At 39.6% G+C, this 16,492-nt stretch overlaps 1 protein-coding gene across 1 annotated transcript in view; it reads right to left on the bottom strand.

Moving 5' to 3' along the window:
• Window positions 1-16,492, bottom strand: part of afg1lb (AFG1 like ATPase b) — a 157,763-nt gene that overhangs the window by 66,053 nt on the left and 75,218 nt on the right. The window contains exon 7 of the mRNA XM_059982993.1: window positions 12,396-12,454. Coding sequence (XP_059838976.1) covers window positions 12,396-12,454 — 59 coding nt within the window. The remainder of the gene's footprint in view (window positions 1-12,395; window positions 12,455-16,492) is intronic.

The raw sequence follows: 16,492 nt of genomic DNA on the forward strand, positions 1-16,492 counted from the left end.
ACAGTAATGAGACACCCCATGGTTATATTTTTATTGATGGAACATTTGCTGAGAAGGAAATATTCTTCATGATGTATCAGGCTTCTTTCCAGTGAAAGGGGAAAAGGGGGCAAAGAATGTGTGGAAGGTGTAATTTCCATTATATAGCTCTGGCATTTTTTCTTTCAAATCCAATAAAAAGTTTTGCAAACTCACAAAGTGGTACATAGCTATGTGCATCTTTAAAGCCTAGACACTCACAATAGGAATCCAGGGCTAAATGATAGGAAAACTGTTTTTGAAGTTCACTTTAAAGGTCTTTTAAAAGGGTTTTCTAAGTTATTTACATGACAAGGAACCGTTAATAGATGGTTAGTTCAAGTATATACAACAAAATTTTTAAGATCTCTGGTTCACAGGGACTAAAATTAAATAGCATTCATAACCTAACTTGATCTGCTCACTGCTGTATTATGACTTTTAAAAGATATGGTGATTTGATTCCTGTCTTTCATTTAATCTTTCTCTATAGTTGAAAATAATTGTCCCGAATCACTTTTATTCATCCTGTCAAGAATTGTGAAAGGCATTATAGTGATTTTCAATGATGTAATCTTTCATCTCTGACGTATCTTTGCAATCCATTGAGACTCTAGAATATTGGAAGTTGCTGTGCTGCAAAAGGACAAAAGGTTAGGCGTACGTGCAAAGGCAATGAAGAGTGTGGAGCCTCAGTTTACATGGCATGAATGAGGAACTTTCTGATTATGTTATGACCAATATATAAAGCAAGTTCTTTAAACTTTTGGCATTTATAACAAAAACTTTGCACCTTACAAATCAGTTCCAGCTTTTCGGCTCACTGCAACAAATAAAATTCTCACCAGATTCCTTCATAATACTGAGAAAATTTTGATGCCGGTCCATGCAATAATTATATCAGATTCACCATCTTATTACATTGGCTCAAACTGGGATTTGCTTAACTTTTTTGAGGATCACCATGATTTCTAAATTAGGCTAACTTCATAACAGTAAACTCCCTTCTGACAAACTTCAGCAAATCACATTGCTTGTAATCAAAGTAAATGTAAAGATGTTCTGTAGCAAAGTTGACAAAATAATGCAGGCCTGAAGCACAACATTCTCAGAGGGAGAGAGGGAGGGAGAGAGGGAGAGAGAGGGAGAGAGAGGGAGAGAGAGGGAGAGAGAGGGAGAGAGAGGGAGAGAGAGGGAGAGAGAGGGAGAGAGAGGGAGAGAGAGAGAGAGAGAGAGAGAGAGAGAGAGAGAGAGAGAGAGAGAGAGAGAGAGAGAGAGAGATAGAAAGAAAAACATTCTCCATTTTGCTTTCAGGTTAACTTGACAGGCATGCAATTGAACAAACAATATTATATTCAACCAACCATTTTCAAATTATCCGCATTAAAACTCTGCCAATTGGGAACTCTGCATTTGAGCATTCTGAGCTAAAGAGTAACAAAATAGGATGACTGGCAGCCAAGGGTTAACAATCATAAATGATGATATTCAACAATAATACAGGTACATTTTTAACCAGGAATGATTAATAATGATATCAGAAGTAATGCTGCAACAAGTTTCAACCCACCGTACTATCAACCCTTGTCCTAATCAGCCTTTAAAATTTAGGTTGTTAAGAACTGATCCTTTGAATCATTCATAATTGCATGGTGAAGTGCTCAAAATGCTACAGAATAAAAGAAGATTGCCAAGTCAACTACTGGAACACTGTATGAGACATGAATACATATAATCCTATTTAACTGTGACACTGCTATGCTTTCTCAGTACCCCCGCATTCTCTTTGTTTCGGGTTTAAAAATCCCTCATTGCCCACCCTCACTCCATACCATCAACCTCCCCCAAAAGTCTTCACAAGTTCCACAAAGCCATAATATAACATTGAGGCAGCTTATTTTAATAAAAGGGCAGTATAGTTCAGCTTTACAATACAAAAGAAAGCCATTCAGTTCATTATGCTCACATTGCTTCTCTTTTTCTGCTATTCTACCCTCCTGCTATTTTCATTTTTAAATTCTATTTTTCTAACATTTTCATTTTCTTTGATAATTCTATTGACTCCAACTTCTTTTCTGCTGAAGCATTCCACAGTCTACCAACTGTGGATGAAAACAAGGTACTCCAGATCTCATTCATCTTAAAATTCGGTGCTTTATAATAAAACTACAGTGGTCTGCGATCTGGTTACTTGGAATTTGCAATGGCATGAAATGTGACGAACCAGGTGATGTCCTATGCTCCTCTCCAAATCAATGGGGCCCCAGTTCCCATGCTTTCTTATTAAACAGACCAAGATCCCATTTCCCCTGGTCTTTTTAAACTTACTGGGAATTTTATTATAATATTGTATAGTATCTGGAAAAAAAGTGAATTAAAAAATACACTCTGGTGTTGACAGCAATAAGATCCATTAGTCCAAAAAATCTGCTTGTCTGCCAAAGTATATCAGGTTTTCGGAGTTTTACAGGAGTAATCAATTCACTGACTGGTATTTCCCTTCTCATTAAGACTTTGAACAGATCAGGTCTCTAACTTTCAGCAGCGAACAAAATAAAGTAAGTAATCTAGTTGTTTTTCCTCATGTTTTCTTATTTTAATGTGGGACAGAGTGCAGAAAAACTATTCTAGTCTTAACCTACTCAAAATTTAGCCACCTTCCACTTCATAAAATAAGTTATTGCACATATTCAACCAACACCCAACAATGCCAACGTGCTCACATCTGAGCCTGTTTGTCAGAGTAATTCTCAGGTGGATGTCAATATGCAATTTTCAGCTGGAATATTTATCATAATTCCCTTTCTCCTCATGAAAATCTAACTCAACCAGATTGAGAGGTACAATGCTTATTTAATCACTTATTTTCCTCCCCAGTATTATGGTGTACTTGGGGAGTATCCATCTTGCTCCTGACTTGTGCATTGCAGATAATGCCAGGATGCAAGTCACTCACTACTGGACACCCAGCCTCTGGCTACTTTTGCAGCATTGTAATTATGTGGCTGGTCCAGCTGAATTTCTGGTGGATGCTGATTTCCAGGATATTGACGCCGATGAACTCAGAGATGATAATAAAACAGAGTGTCAAGAGTAGTAGGGAGTCAATAGTTTTTTTTCTGGAGATGGTCTCTATTTGACAAGTTGAATGTCACTTGCCACTTGGCAGAATGGTCTTGTTGCAAGCAGGTAAGGTGTTGGGTTACTGAATACTGCATTTTAATGTGCACGCATCTAATTTACGACAGAAGGACAGCCACAGGTAAAGCAGCTGAAAGGTTAGGTTTAGGAACTCCCACAGTGATATGCTGGGCTATAATGAAGAACCACAGCCTTCTTCTGTGTGAGGTTTTCCCAGTGGGGAGCGCTGACCAATTTTATTGGAGCGCTCTCATTTAATCGAATGCTGTTTTGTCAGTGAGCAAATGCCACTTTGCTAGTACTGTCAGCAGGGGCTCCCAACCTAGGGTCCACGGAGCATTCGGTTAATGATAGTGGCCCATGGCATAATGGAACTCCTGACTGTCTGTAACTCTTTCCAACACATCACTGATGATTGAGAGTAGAGTTTTAACCAGGTTGGATTTGTCCTGCTTTTTTGCAAACATCCAATATTCCACAACAGCATCAGAAAGATTCCAGTGCTGCAACAGTATTGAAGCACCTTGTCTCTAGGTGTAGTCAAGGTCAAAGTCAAATTTAGAATTAAAAAGGTGAAATTAAAAACTTGCTTGCAGCAGCTTCACAGACATGTAGCATCACTGAAGCTGCATTCACAAGAAAAACAAATTAATCATAAACTTTAAACAGTTTTACAATTACAACAAAAAGTCAAGTTTAGTTCAAAGTAATCGAAATGGTCATAGCACTGCTAAACTGTATTGATTCGAGTTCTGTTGGTTGGTTCAAGAACTGAATGGTTGAAGGGAAGTAGCTATTGTTGAACCTGATGGCGTGGGACTTCAAGCTTCTGTAACTCCTGCCTGAGGGTAGCAGTGAAAAGATGTCATGGCTAGGATGGTGAGATCTTTGATAACAGATGTTGTCTTCTTTAGGCAGCATATGCTGACAATGGTGGAGAGGAACATGCCCTTTATGTGTTGAGCAGAGTCCACTACACAGCAGCTTCTGACATTCCTGTGCACTTGGATTACCGTGGCAGACCGTGATGCAACCAGTCAGGACACTTTAATCAGTAAAGTATGTCTGTCTGTCTAAAAAAAATACATCTATACAAGTCTGTTAAAGAGTTTGGTGACAAGCCAAAGCTCCAAAGAAAGTAAAGGTGCTGATGGGCTTCCCTTATGATTGCATCTATGTGCTGCATCAAGGGAAAGCGATCTGATATGTTAACATTCAGGAATTTAAAGCTGCTGATTCTCTGACGTAGACTGACGCACACTCACTCACTGAAGTCAACAATCAGCTCTTTAGTTTTGCAGACAGTGAGGGAGAGTTTGCTGTTGCGGTCAGCCATTCTATCTGCTCTGATAAGCTGGCCCACCATCACCTATGCTTTATCCAACAGCTGTAAATCTGAAGATAGCCCTGGAGCTGCTCCTAGCCAGAGCGTTTTTTTAAATTTGACTTGGTTTTGGAGATACAGCATGGAACAGACCCTTCTGGCCTAACGAGTTGTGCCGTCCAGCAACCCACCTATTTAACATTAGCCTAATCACAGGACCATTTACAATGACCAATTAACCTACTAACTCATACATCTTTGGACTATGGAAGGAAACTGGAACACTTGGAGGATTAGAGCTGGGCTGAGAAGTGGCAGATTCAGCTCAGTCTGGAAAAATGATACACTTTGGAAGGTCTATTTTGAAGGCAGGATTCCTAGCAGTGCAGAGGATCAGAGGGATCTTGTCACCCAAGCACATAGATCCCTCGAAGTTGCTGCACAAGTTCAGAGGGTGGTTAAGAAGGCACATGGTCTTCATTAGTTGGGATATCAAATTCAAGAGCTGTGAGGTAATACTGCAGCACTATAAAACTCTGATTAGGCCACACTTGGGAGTATTGTGTTCAGTTCTGATTGCCTTGTTATAGGAAGGATATGGAATCTTTAGGGAGGGTACAGAGCAGATTTAGCAGCATGCTGCCAGTATTAGAGAGTATTTCTCATAAGGAAAGCTTAAGTGAGCTAGCTAGGACTTTTCTCTCTGGAGTGAAGGAGGTTGAGAGGCAACTTGAGAGAGGTGTACAAGATGATAAGAGGTACAAAATGTGTGGACAGCTTGCACGTTTTTCCCCAGAGCAATGGCTAATACAAGAGGGCATACTTTTAAGGAAATTGGAGTAATATTTAGGGGTTGGGGGGGGGGGGGATGTCAGAAGTAATTTTTTTTAAACACAGGGATTTGTAAGTTCATGTAATGCACTGCTGGGAGTGGTGGTGAAGGCAGGTACATTAGGAACATTTATAAGACTCTTAGATATGTACATGGATTAAAGAAAATAGAAGGCTATGTGGGAGAGAAGAGTTAGATTGATCTTGGAGTAGGTTAAAAGGTCAGCACAGCATCGTAGGCTAACGGGCCTTCAGTGTGCTGTTCTGTTCTATGTTCTGCATCTCCTACCCAATGGTAGCTGTGCAAAGATAGCACAGTCCAGATGATTGATGGTGGGGATGCAAAAAAATCCCTGTCTTTTGAACTTACATAATTAGACCTAGAACTTGAGGTGAAATAGTGACTGGTACAGCTAATAATGTTGGTGCCCGATAGCTCCAGCAAGCCAGGTTCTCCCCGAAGCTCCAGTGCTGTCTACATGACTAACTTACAGGTGCTCTCAAGATGTTAGAAAACGTAACTAGGTTATTTAGCACTGTAAGTTGCTACTAATGTAGGCAAGTGGTGAAACCCAGAGGGTAGAGTGAAATGGAATCAGTGTAAAATGATTGCTGCACACTCAGTGGATTGAAGGGCCTATTTCTATGCAGTATGGATGCATGACGGATTTCTAGCAAGGTGGGAGAAAATCAAGCAAGGCTTTTCATATAGAATTGGAAAAGCACTTAAAAGAAAATAATTTGTATTGTTATTGGGGAGAAAAAAGAAATCTTGGGAATGGGACTGATGGCATTGCTCTAGAAAGAGCTAGGAAAATTCCCAGTTCTATGATTCTGGACAGAAACACTAAAGTAGAATTAAAAGGACTAATGGCTAGAGACTGAGGGTGAAACTCAGATAGGTTTGGTGATGAGAACAAGGACCTGGAAACTACAACATAAGGAATCAATGGAATCCCTGTGTTTGCTTCCCCAAAGTACTTAAATGTTCTGCAGCACCTCATCATTCAACGCGGTTCTGTGCTGAGTTTGAGAATGCTGGTGTGAAATGTTGATGCACAGCCTACTCAGATATTGGTAAATTGGTTTATGTAGAGTGAAAAACTTGTCTGTAACACCATGGTCCTGAAAAAACGTCGTCTCATTTTCACTCTGTACCAGCAGTTATGGTCGAAATGACAATAAAAAGTGACTTGACTTGAATTCATTAAGGGACTATAAGATGAAGCAGAGTGCCGAATAAGGTGTTAAAGTACAAAGAATGTGCAGTGCAGATGGGCAGTAAGGTGCAAAATCACAATGAGGTGGATTGTCAGATCAACAGTCCATCTTACCGTACTAGGGAACCACTCAATGGTCTTACAACAGCGAGGTAGATGCTGTCCTTGAGCCTGGTGGAACATATTTTCAGGCTTTTGTATCTACTTGATGGGAGGAGAGAGGAGAGGGGATGTCTGGAGTGGGTGGGATTTTTGATCATGCTGTGTGAAGTTGCTTTATTTGCATTGCAAAGACAAACTATATTCACCACTGAGAATTGGTAAAACCAAACTGATGTGTTAATAATTGCTGAGCAACCTGGAAAAATAACTGCAACTGTGGAACCTTACTTGGTGTTGGAAAACAGACAAGGTTGCTATCTTTGCTGCGGAATTTCCTTTTTCAGACTGTACCTTGCTCAAACCAGCCTTTCCAACGCTCTCAATTTATCTTTTTGTACCCAGTTTCTCAATCCTTTCAATATAATTAGCTAAGGTTTTCCCAATTCATTCAGATCCTACCTGCCACTTTCTGTTGTTGAAAAGTTACTTCCAGGCAGAAATGGCAAAAGCAAGTGCAGGACAACGTATGACGATGAGTAGATACAGTTATAACCATATAACCATTACAGCACGGAAACAGGCCATCTCAGCCCTTCTAGTCCGTGCCGAATGCTTACTCTCACCTAGTCCCATCGACCTGCACTCAGCCCATAACCCTCCATTCCTTTCCTGTCCACTTACCTATCCAATTTTACTTTAAATGACCTTGGTACAGTAAAAATTTGATTCAACTGAGCTCCAAGTTTGAATGGTTTTAATGATCACTGAGAGAAGTCACAATAACATTCAGCAAATATAGATGAAACCATGCAAAATCTTTCCAATGGAGCCAAGTGCGAACAATGTTTCTGCATTCAGTTCCCAAACAATTTTCCCGCCAATATTGGCAGTTGCTATTGCAAATATTTTTCATGTTCATCCTTTTCACTTACATAGGTACATAAAATCAGGATTGGGCCATCAAGCATGCAAATATCTTTTGGCTGTTGAACAGAGACATGGCATTATCCATCTTGGCTTGTAACTCTGATGAGGATTTATCAGAGTGAGGATTGAATTTTTCAACTGTTTGTAGTTGATTTTCAGAACCTAGCATTCCAGAGTACCACCATTTTTAAAATTAATTTTATTTATTGAGAAATACAGTAGGGTTACAGGCCCTTCCGGACCAACAAGCCCACACTGTCTAATTATACCATCTGACTAAAGAATTAACTGAAGAAGAGCTGCACGACAATATTAGGCAGCCCCCTACGTTCTTTTGTTCTAGCCTTGCTCACCAAGGTAAAGAGTTTCTCCTTATCTAAAACCTTTAACCAGATCACCCCCAAATATTCTATCTTCAAGCATCTCCGTATAACAGGTAGCTATCAAATTGCCTCCAAAGAATTTTATACCAATGCTTCAGTCTGTGTGGCACTGGAGACAATTACACTTTATTTGCAAAAGCTTTCCTCTGTGCAGGTGGTACAATAGAAATCTTAAACCAGTGTCACAATCACATTTATCTTGCACCAAACTTTTAAAGAAGTGAGAAGTAAGTAAAACAAAATCTCTTAGATATGCAGTAAGTCTTGTGACTGCCCAATTTTTAATGTCTTTTTTTTTGCTATTACCTTTAACTATTTGATGAGATATTTGAAAACTTGAAATTATAGATTATGGTGTTCAATGGCAGACAATGAAATGATGCAGTGGACTAATAATAACAAAAGTTTTACAAGAATTTGCAACATAATTAAACTGTTATATTGTTATGGCAGAACCAGGATTTTTAAACTTTAATATCCAAGCAAAAGCTTGAAACAAAATTTCTGTATATTCATGTCACAAAACCTTTATTCCTCCTTCTTAGAAGGCAGAACATGAACAGAAGCAGTAGCAAATTAGCAAAAGCAAGGAGAGAATTAATAGTTCTCAGTTGCTATGTTTGCACAAGGAACCAATTCTAAGCAGCGCTGGAACAGCTTTCAGTGGAAAACCTTAATACATAGTCATCATACAAACCAATAGGGCCATTTGAAAATAAAATCATTAGAATCACCATTTTCACAGTGAGAATACCCACTCCAGTCCCACTGTGAAAAAGGAAACATTTTGCATCTGTGGACACTTTTCCTACATGCCATAGTGTTGCATGCAAAGCAAACCTTTTCTTTGTAAAAAAAAGTCAAGTTAAAAACACTCTTCGCACCTACAGACTCTAACTTGCGCCTGAATCACTTTTAAGATAAGAGTTCAATTTTTTGATCTGTTATTGTCTGATCCAGAGGGAGAAACCACAGATAACTAACTCCTTCAGCCGTGTTGAGGTCTACTCCTCATTACCAACAGCTGAAAACTTTTGATGCTTTTTGTTTGAAAAGAATCAACCGACCTCAAAGCACTTGGTCTAAAGCAAATAGGGGGTTGTAGTCCATTTACCATTTCTGTGTTACAGCTATTATGCAAAAAGTATAAAACACTGCCTTTATGCTGCCAAGCCGCAACTACTCTTCTTACATCAAAGCATTTTCATCACAAGGGTTTTTTCTTCCAAATTTATTCATTCCCAAAACAGAAGACAACGATTCATACACCCTAATTACATCTAATTATCAATTCCTTTTTCTGTGACCAACTTCAGCCGGAGCTATTTACTACTTGCATTTCTCACACCCTCCCCCATGCCTTTTGCAAGACAGCTAACATAATGGCAAGTTCTTTGGAGGACAATTATTATTCCTTTTATGGCCTATTATAAAGGTTCTACCTGCATTAAATAATTATTCTATTATTGGTTTCAACAGAAAATGCATGTTAAATATGGGGACCTCTTGGCTAATTTGACAGTTCCCCACAGTGTTGCTGCTTAGAGGCAGTGGAAGAGACCTCTCCTGTGGGCCTTCTCCTCATGCTTTCTTTTCATGATCTAAATGAGACGTTTATTGGATTAGGGTTCTTCTCTGCAGACCTCCGAGGTGGCCTGTAACAAAGAATTTAAAAATCCCAATGACTATACTAATTGCCCTGGGATTAAAAACAGAAAACTTGATTCAGCATTACATCAATGCACCAAAAACAGAGGAAATTTATTAGTTTCACTCCGGGTACCGATGCTTTTAACTAGAATGGGTAAGGTAAGGTTATAGTCAGACCTTCATTGGAAATTTAAACAACAGGCAGTTGACACAGGCCTAAGTGTGGAATACAAAATAAATTTCACAGTAAAGTGGGGAGAACAGTTATACATCTATGAAAATTGAGGCAAAAATAGGCATGAAAGACTCATAAAGTCTGTCCTCAAATGATAAACAGCCAAGAATTAAAATGACATGAGTGAGAAGACTGCATTGAAAGTCAATTGATAAGCAAATACATTGGCACCGGATTAACCCCAGCAGTCAGCTCAGGTGACAGCCACACCGAGGTCATATACTGACCTCACAGGTTGGTCTCTGGGTCATTGTAGCTTATAAAAGACTGTTGTAGTGTCAAAGTCTTATAAGGCTGCAACCTGACAACTCAATTTAAGCTTCCAAACTGATGAATCCAAAAGGGTGGCTAATTGTTCGTGGTGTACTATTTGCTATTATATAGACGCTTGTTAATGAAACAGAGATGTCCGAGTCCAAAAAATCCTAAGAGATATCAAGCTAGTGCACGAGAAGAAATAAAAAGGGAGCAAACAAAAAACTTTAACATCTCACTACCCAATGGCTGAACAACCATGTGATCAAAGTAACTCATGTCTACCGGTGCACACCCTTGTACACAATTAAAACCTTAGCTGCGATTAAACGGTCACAGTCACATTTGATCAAGGTGTTATTAGCATCAGTGTGTCTTATTACAAGACTTGTAGTTCTTTAATACTAATTTTATCTGTTGCTAGGTTAATCTTAAAGATTTTAGTCTACAGGTTTTGAATGGTGCAGTATGAAGACCAGTCAGAACATTAACCCATTTGTAAGTGATTCAGAGTTAATGCAGGATTTGTTCAGCTCTTCACAAATGAAGCCTGAAATGTAAACTGCAAGGACAAAGTAATTTGTGATTTCTAACTTCAGTGAAGAAACACCAGTAATAAAATTAGATTCAACAATAAACGAACTTAAACTATGGCAAGACAGCATTAAAGACAAGTGCAGCCTTCCCTATACCATCCTTCTACACCTTCCCATGAGAAAGCATTTGTGGAGGTGTCCTGATGCTAATCACCCACCAATAGACAAGATAAACCTGTGGTCACCTTTGTGATCTCTGGCAAGAAGAACTTCCAAACAGTGGAGACAAATATAACTAGCTCACACCTTCATCAAGAGCTGCACAATTAAAACAGACACACTCATTTATGAAGTAATCAGAATTGAGACTAGAAAGTGTGAGGAGATTGAACATTAAGTGTTCTGTTCTCCCTCATTACTTCCATAGGAGTGCAGAATCCTCTGTCAACTAGAGACCAAAATCAATATTCACCAAGTCCATTTGTCCATTTCTCATGGGTTTTAAGTACTCTGTAAATCTCTTTATAACCTGACTGTGTTACAAAATTTTAGCCCAGAGAGCAACATCAGCTCAGGGGGTTCCCAGTCTTTTTTACGCCATACAGCCTTATCATTAACTGAGGAGTCAGTGGTCCCTAGGTTGGACACCTCTGTTCCAGCTCAAAGGAATGATTCAAGCATTTATACAAATCAAATTTCTTCAAAGCTGCTGTCAAGTACCATTCCCCCAGACACATCCCTTGTTCCCTTGTCCCTCAAGCCTTCCACCAATTGGAACAATCCCATGTGCTTTAACCATTCCAATATGCTTTAACCACTCTATGTAGCACCATTCCATTTCGCCATATTCAGTTCTCCCTTCAAAATAAACCTCTTGCTTAGTCATTATGGATTTAAACCTGTCATTTATCTACCTATTCTATAAAAATTAACTGAACTAAAAGGCAGTATGTCTCACAAGCAAGCGGCTTTAATTGGAGATTTCCACTGGGCTCCTCAGGCACTTCTCCTTTGCTCTCTCACCTTTCCATCATTCCTCGCTGGTGTGCAAGGCCTTGGGTCACTTACAACATTATGAAATTAACTAATTTCAAATATTAGCCAAAAAGTATATTTTTGCACCCATCCATTAATTTATGTGATGAGTCATAAAACTTCAATTATACCCATCTTGTCCTTTCACCAAGAATTAACACAAGATTTATTTTCTCCTCACAATTCAATGATTTAAGATGAGCGTGTACATAATGCCTTAACATGAACAACAAAAGCTGAGAATAACCTGTTTCTGTGGTAATTATACCAAACTCACCAGTCAGTCCCTACTTAAAAAGAACAGAAATTCTCAACGGCTGAGGAGCAACAGAACAAATGTATTTAGAAATGTCATGGCGCTATACAGAAATAAATTCTATTCAAATGTATTTCTACAATGTGAATATTACAGAGATAAATTTCAGTCCCTCACATTTCATATGCTATATTCTTCAGAATATATTGTCTATTATACAGTCTTTCTTTTAAAAATAGAAATTGCCAGTGGCAGTCAAGAGTTAAAAGAAAGCAAGCTATCAAGTTGTTGCGTGCCTACTCAAAAAAAAATCTAAGGACCTGTCATTGTTAGGTTCCCTTTCTCCAACAGCAATTCCATTAGCAGCATTCGTGGTAATTATTAGTAGCATTCACCTTGAAGGCAAGATCAAAGGAAACTATGTAAACCCTGATCAATATTACAGTCAATGAGAGAAAACATCAAAACGTGACATTCTTTACCTTCAGGACATCAATAAATGGCACAAAGTTAGCCCTCTGAAGCCCATTTTTATAGAGGTCTGAAAGAGAAAATTGGTATTAGCTTTGCTACTTAGCTTGATGATAGCTTCTATTTTTCATTTTGGCAAATACATGCACTCAACAGCAGATAATAGCAAGACCAAAGGTACAGAATTGATTCCTGCTCAAGCAAAATGTAGAGTTCTTAATAACAATGTATGATATTTATAACGCAAACCAGAGTGTGAACAGCCACAGAAAGTCTGCCGACATTCTGAAATAATGATATATATACACTGGTGTTCACATGACCCAAGTCAGTTTTGAAACACAAGGATAAAACCGTTACATTATTTTACAAAAAATGTCAAGGCCGACACTACTCAGACACATTAGAATAATTCTACTGAGTTGGTGTCTTAGGAAGGCGGCATCCATCATTAACAACATCCACCTCCCAGGGTATGTCCTCTCATCATTGTTGTTATCAGAAAGGAGGTTCAGAAGCCTGAAGACAGGCACTCAGCAATTCAGGAACAGCTTCTTTTCCTCTGCAATCCAATTTATAAATGGACATTGAGCTCATGAACACTACCTCACTACTTTTTAAAAATTTATTTCTGCATTTGCACTACTTATTTTAATTTAACTATAATATATATTTACTGTAATACAATTTTTTTCCTATATTTAATCATGCATTACAGCAAAGTTAACAAATTTCATGACACATGTTGATGATATTAAATCTGATTCTTAATCTGAATTTAACTCAAGCTTTGAAAAATCAAAATAAATATGTTTCAGTTATATTGATGAAACAACCTTTCAAGTTGTGCAAAATGTTTAAAAAGAGACAGTGAGTGGCTATTTGACCACCTGCCTCTTCAGCCTTTGAGTACCGAATTTTTTTTAAAAACAATGATTTTTAAAAAAGGCAGAAATCAATGACATCCCTTATTTGTCCTAAGTTTGGTCTTGCTAATGTGAACGGCAGAATATCTCAGAGTTGTTAGTCATGAATGCCTACAGAAAATGTTGGGGTACACTCCACACTCACCAAAACATTAATTATTTAAGGAGATGAACCATGCCCATTTCTTGCTCCGTGTTTATTTCAGTGCTGGAACATGCTGAGTAAATTATCTACCTCTGGTCAGTAAAAAGTAAAAAAACTGAAAAACCGAAAGGAAAAATGGTGGAGATAGATAGCACATTAGATTCAGCTCCCCCTCCATAGACGTTGCCCAACTTGCTAAGTATTCTCAGTTTTTTTTTGTTTTATTAAGTTCTTGAATATGATTGGTCTCAGTATTTAAGAAAGGGAGAAAGGAAAATATCAGAAAATTAAACAGGGTTCCATATTAATAGCTAACAAAACTTGCAGGAAAATAAATGTGCCTGCTGATTAAGAACAATATTGATCTTAGCTGAAATCCATTAAATTGAAATATAAAAAACATGATTCAATTTCCAGAAGTTCAAAGAACGTCCATTCACTGAATAGAAGAGAATTTTGACAGATCACTTGATCTCCTCACTAACCTTCAATTCATTGGTCCTGACTGCCTCCTTTTCACCATAGTCATCCAGTCCTTATACACTTCTATTTCCAAACACAAGAAAATCAGCAGATGCTGGAAATTCAAGCAACACACACAAAATGCTGGAGGAATTCAACAGCCCAGGCAGCATCTATAGAAAAGAGTAAACAGTCCACGTTTCGGGCCGAGAATCTTCATCAGGACCCTTCACCAGTCCTGATGAAGGTTCTCGGCCCGAAACGTCAACTGCTTACTCTTTTCCACAGGTGCTGCCTGACCTGCTGAGTTGCTGCAGCATTTTGAGTGTGACACAGCTCTCCCCCATCAAGAAGGCCTTAAAGCTCTCCACTTCCTTCTCAATAAAATAACCAACCAGTTCCCCTCCTCCATCTAGCAGAACTTGTCCTCTGGTCCGACAATTTTTCCTTTGGCTCCTCCCACTTTCTCTAGACGTGACGAGTAGCTGTGGACACCTGCATGGGCCCCAGCAATGCCTAACATTTCACTGGCTAGGTAGAACAGTCTATGTTCCAAGTCTTCCCTGGGAATGCTCCCCAACTCTTCCTCCGCTACATTGATGACTGCATTGATGCTGCTTTATGCAACCATGCCGAGCCTGTCAATTTCATCAACTTTGCCTCTGACTTCCACCTTGCCCCTGAAAGTCAAGTATGGTCCTGAACGTGGCGGCAGGGTCCGATCCCAGGGCATATCGAAGTAATAGGGCTCGAGTCATTGACTGAGGACCCACCCAGTGTTTGGATGATTTAAACGCCGGGCCTGATGGATTGAAAAGGCAGGGTGTCGGGACAAGAGGTGAGGGTTGGGCCAGTTCTGCTCACTGCTCTGTGTTTACTCCACTATGTGCTGCAATGAGACTGAGGCTGTGGGCCTGCTCCGGGCTTCACATGTGAGGACTCACTTTCGTTCTAAATGCTATTTGCTTACTTTTATTGTTTGCACGATTTGTTTTTTTTTCCTCTCTGTACATTTTGGATTTTATTGTGTGCTCTTTTGGGTTTCTTGTTTTGTGGCTGCATGTAAGAAGACTAATCTCAGGCTTGTATAATGTATATGTACTTTGAAAATAACTTTGAAATTCACTTAGTCCTTTCACTGGTACCTCCCTCCCCTTCTTCAATATCTCTGTCTCCATCTCCAGAGACAAAATGTCAATCGAGAGCTTTTATAAACCAACTAATCCCCACGGTTACCTTGACTATATCTCGTCCCATTCTGTCTCCTGTTCCTCAGTTTCTTCATCTGTTCCTAGGATGTAGCTTTCCTTTCTAGGACATCGGAGAACGGGGTTTCCCTTCTCCCACCATTGACGCTGCCCTCACCCGCATCGTCCCCATTTCCCACTTCCTTAACAGGGATAGAGTTCCTCTTGTCCTTTTCTACAACCTCATGAACTTCCACATCCAACACATCATTCTCTACAACTCCTGCCATCTACAAAGGGATCCTACCATCAAACATATCTTTACTTCCCTCCCTCTTTCCACTTTCCACAGAGATCACTCCCTCCATGATTTCCTTGTCCATTCGTCCCTGCCCACTAATCTCCCTCCCTCGCAGCCTAAGTGCTACACCTACCCATTCACCTCCTCCCTCACCTCCATTCAGGCCCCAATAAGTCTTCCAAGTGAGGCAACATTTAACCAACAAATCTGTTAGAGTTGTCCATTGTGCCCGGTGTTTCTGATGCTACCTCCTCTACATTGGTGAGACCCATTGTAAATTGGGGGACTGCTTCATTGAACACCTATGCTCCAGCCACCAAAAGCAGAATTTCCTGGGAGCCAAATATTTTAATTCCAACTCCCATCCCCGTTCCATGCTCTTCTCGTGCCACGATGAGGCCACCCTCAGGGTGGAGGAGCAGCTCTTTATATTCCAGCTTGGTAGCCTCCAACCTGATGTTGATGGTATGAATACCGATTTCTCCTTCCGGTAATAAAAAATTTCCTCCCCCTTCCCTATTGTCCACTCTGACCTTTTACCTCTTCTCACCTGCCTATCACCTCTGCCTGAATCCCTTTCTTCTTCCCTTTCTCTTATAGACCACTCTCTTCTCCAATCAGATTCCTTCAGCCCTTTACCTTTCCTATCCAATTGGCTTCACCCATCAGCTTCCAGCTATCCTCCTTCCCCACCCCCACCTTTTTATTCTGGTGTCTTCCTGTCCAGACCTGAAGAAGGGTTTTGCTCGAAATATCGACTGTTTATTCAATTCCATAGATTCTGCCGGACCTGTTGAGTTCCTCCATCATTTTGTATATGTTGCTCTGGATTTCCAGCATCTGCAGACTTTCTTGTGTTTAGAAAAAAAAGAGTTCTGATTGATATAAATATTTCCAGTCCTCCACTAAACCTGAATGGGGAAGTACACTCCTACATTTTGAAACTTATTGCTTAAGTAAGCACACAAAACATTTGATAGTTCTTGTCCAGGGCACCTTGGTGGAAGTATTGTATAGTGCAGTGTTCAGTCAAGAGGATTGGGTTCACTATAATTGCCTACACTGTTAAGCAGCCTGCCAGTATTAC

This window comes from Hypanus sabinus, chromosome 10, assembly GCF_030144855.1.
Source record: "Hypanus sabinus isolate sHypSab1 chromosome 10, sHypSab1.hap1, whole genome shotgun sequence".
Taxonomy (NCBI): Eukaryota; Metazoa; Chordata; class Chondrichthyes; order Myliobatiformes; family Dasyatidae; genus Hypanus; species Hypanus sabinus.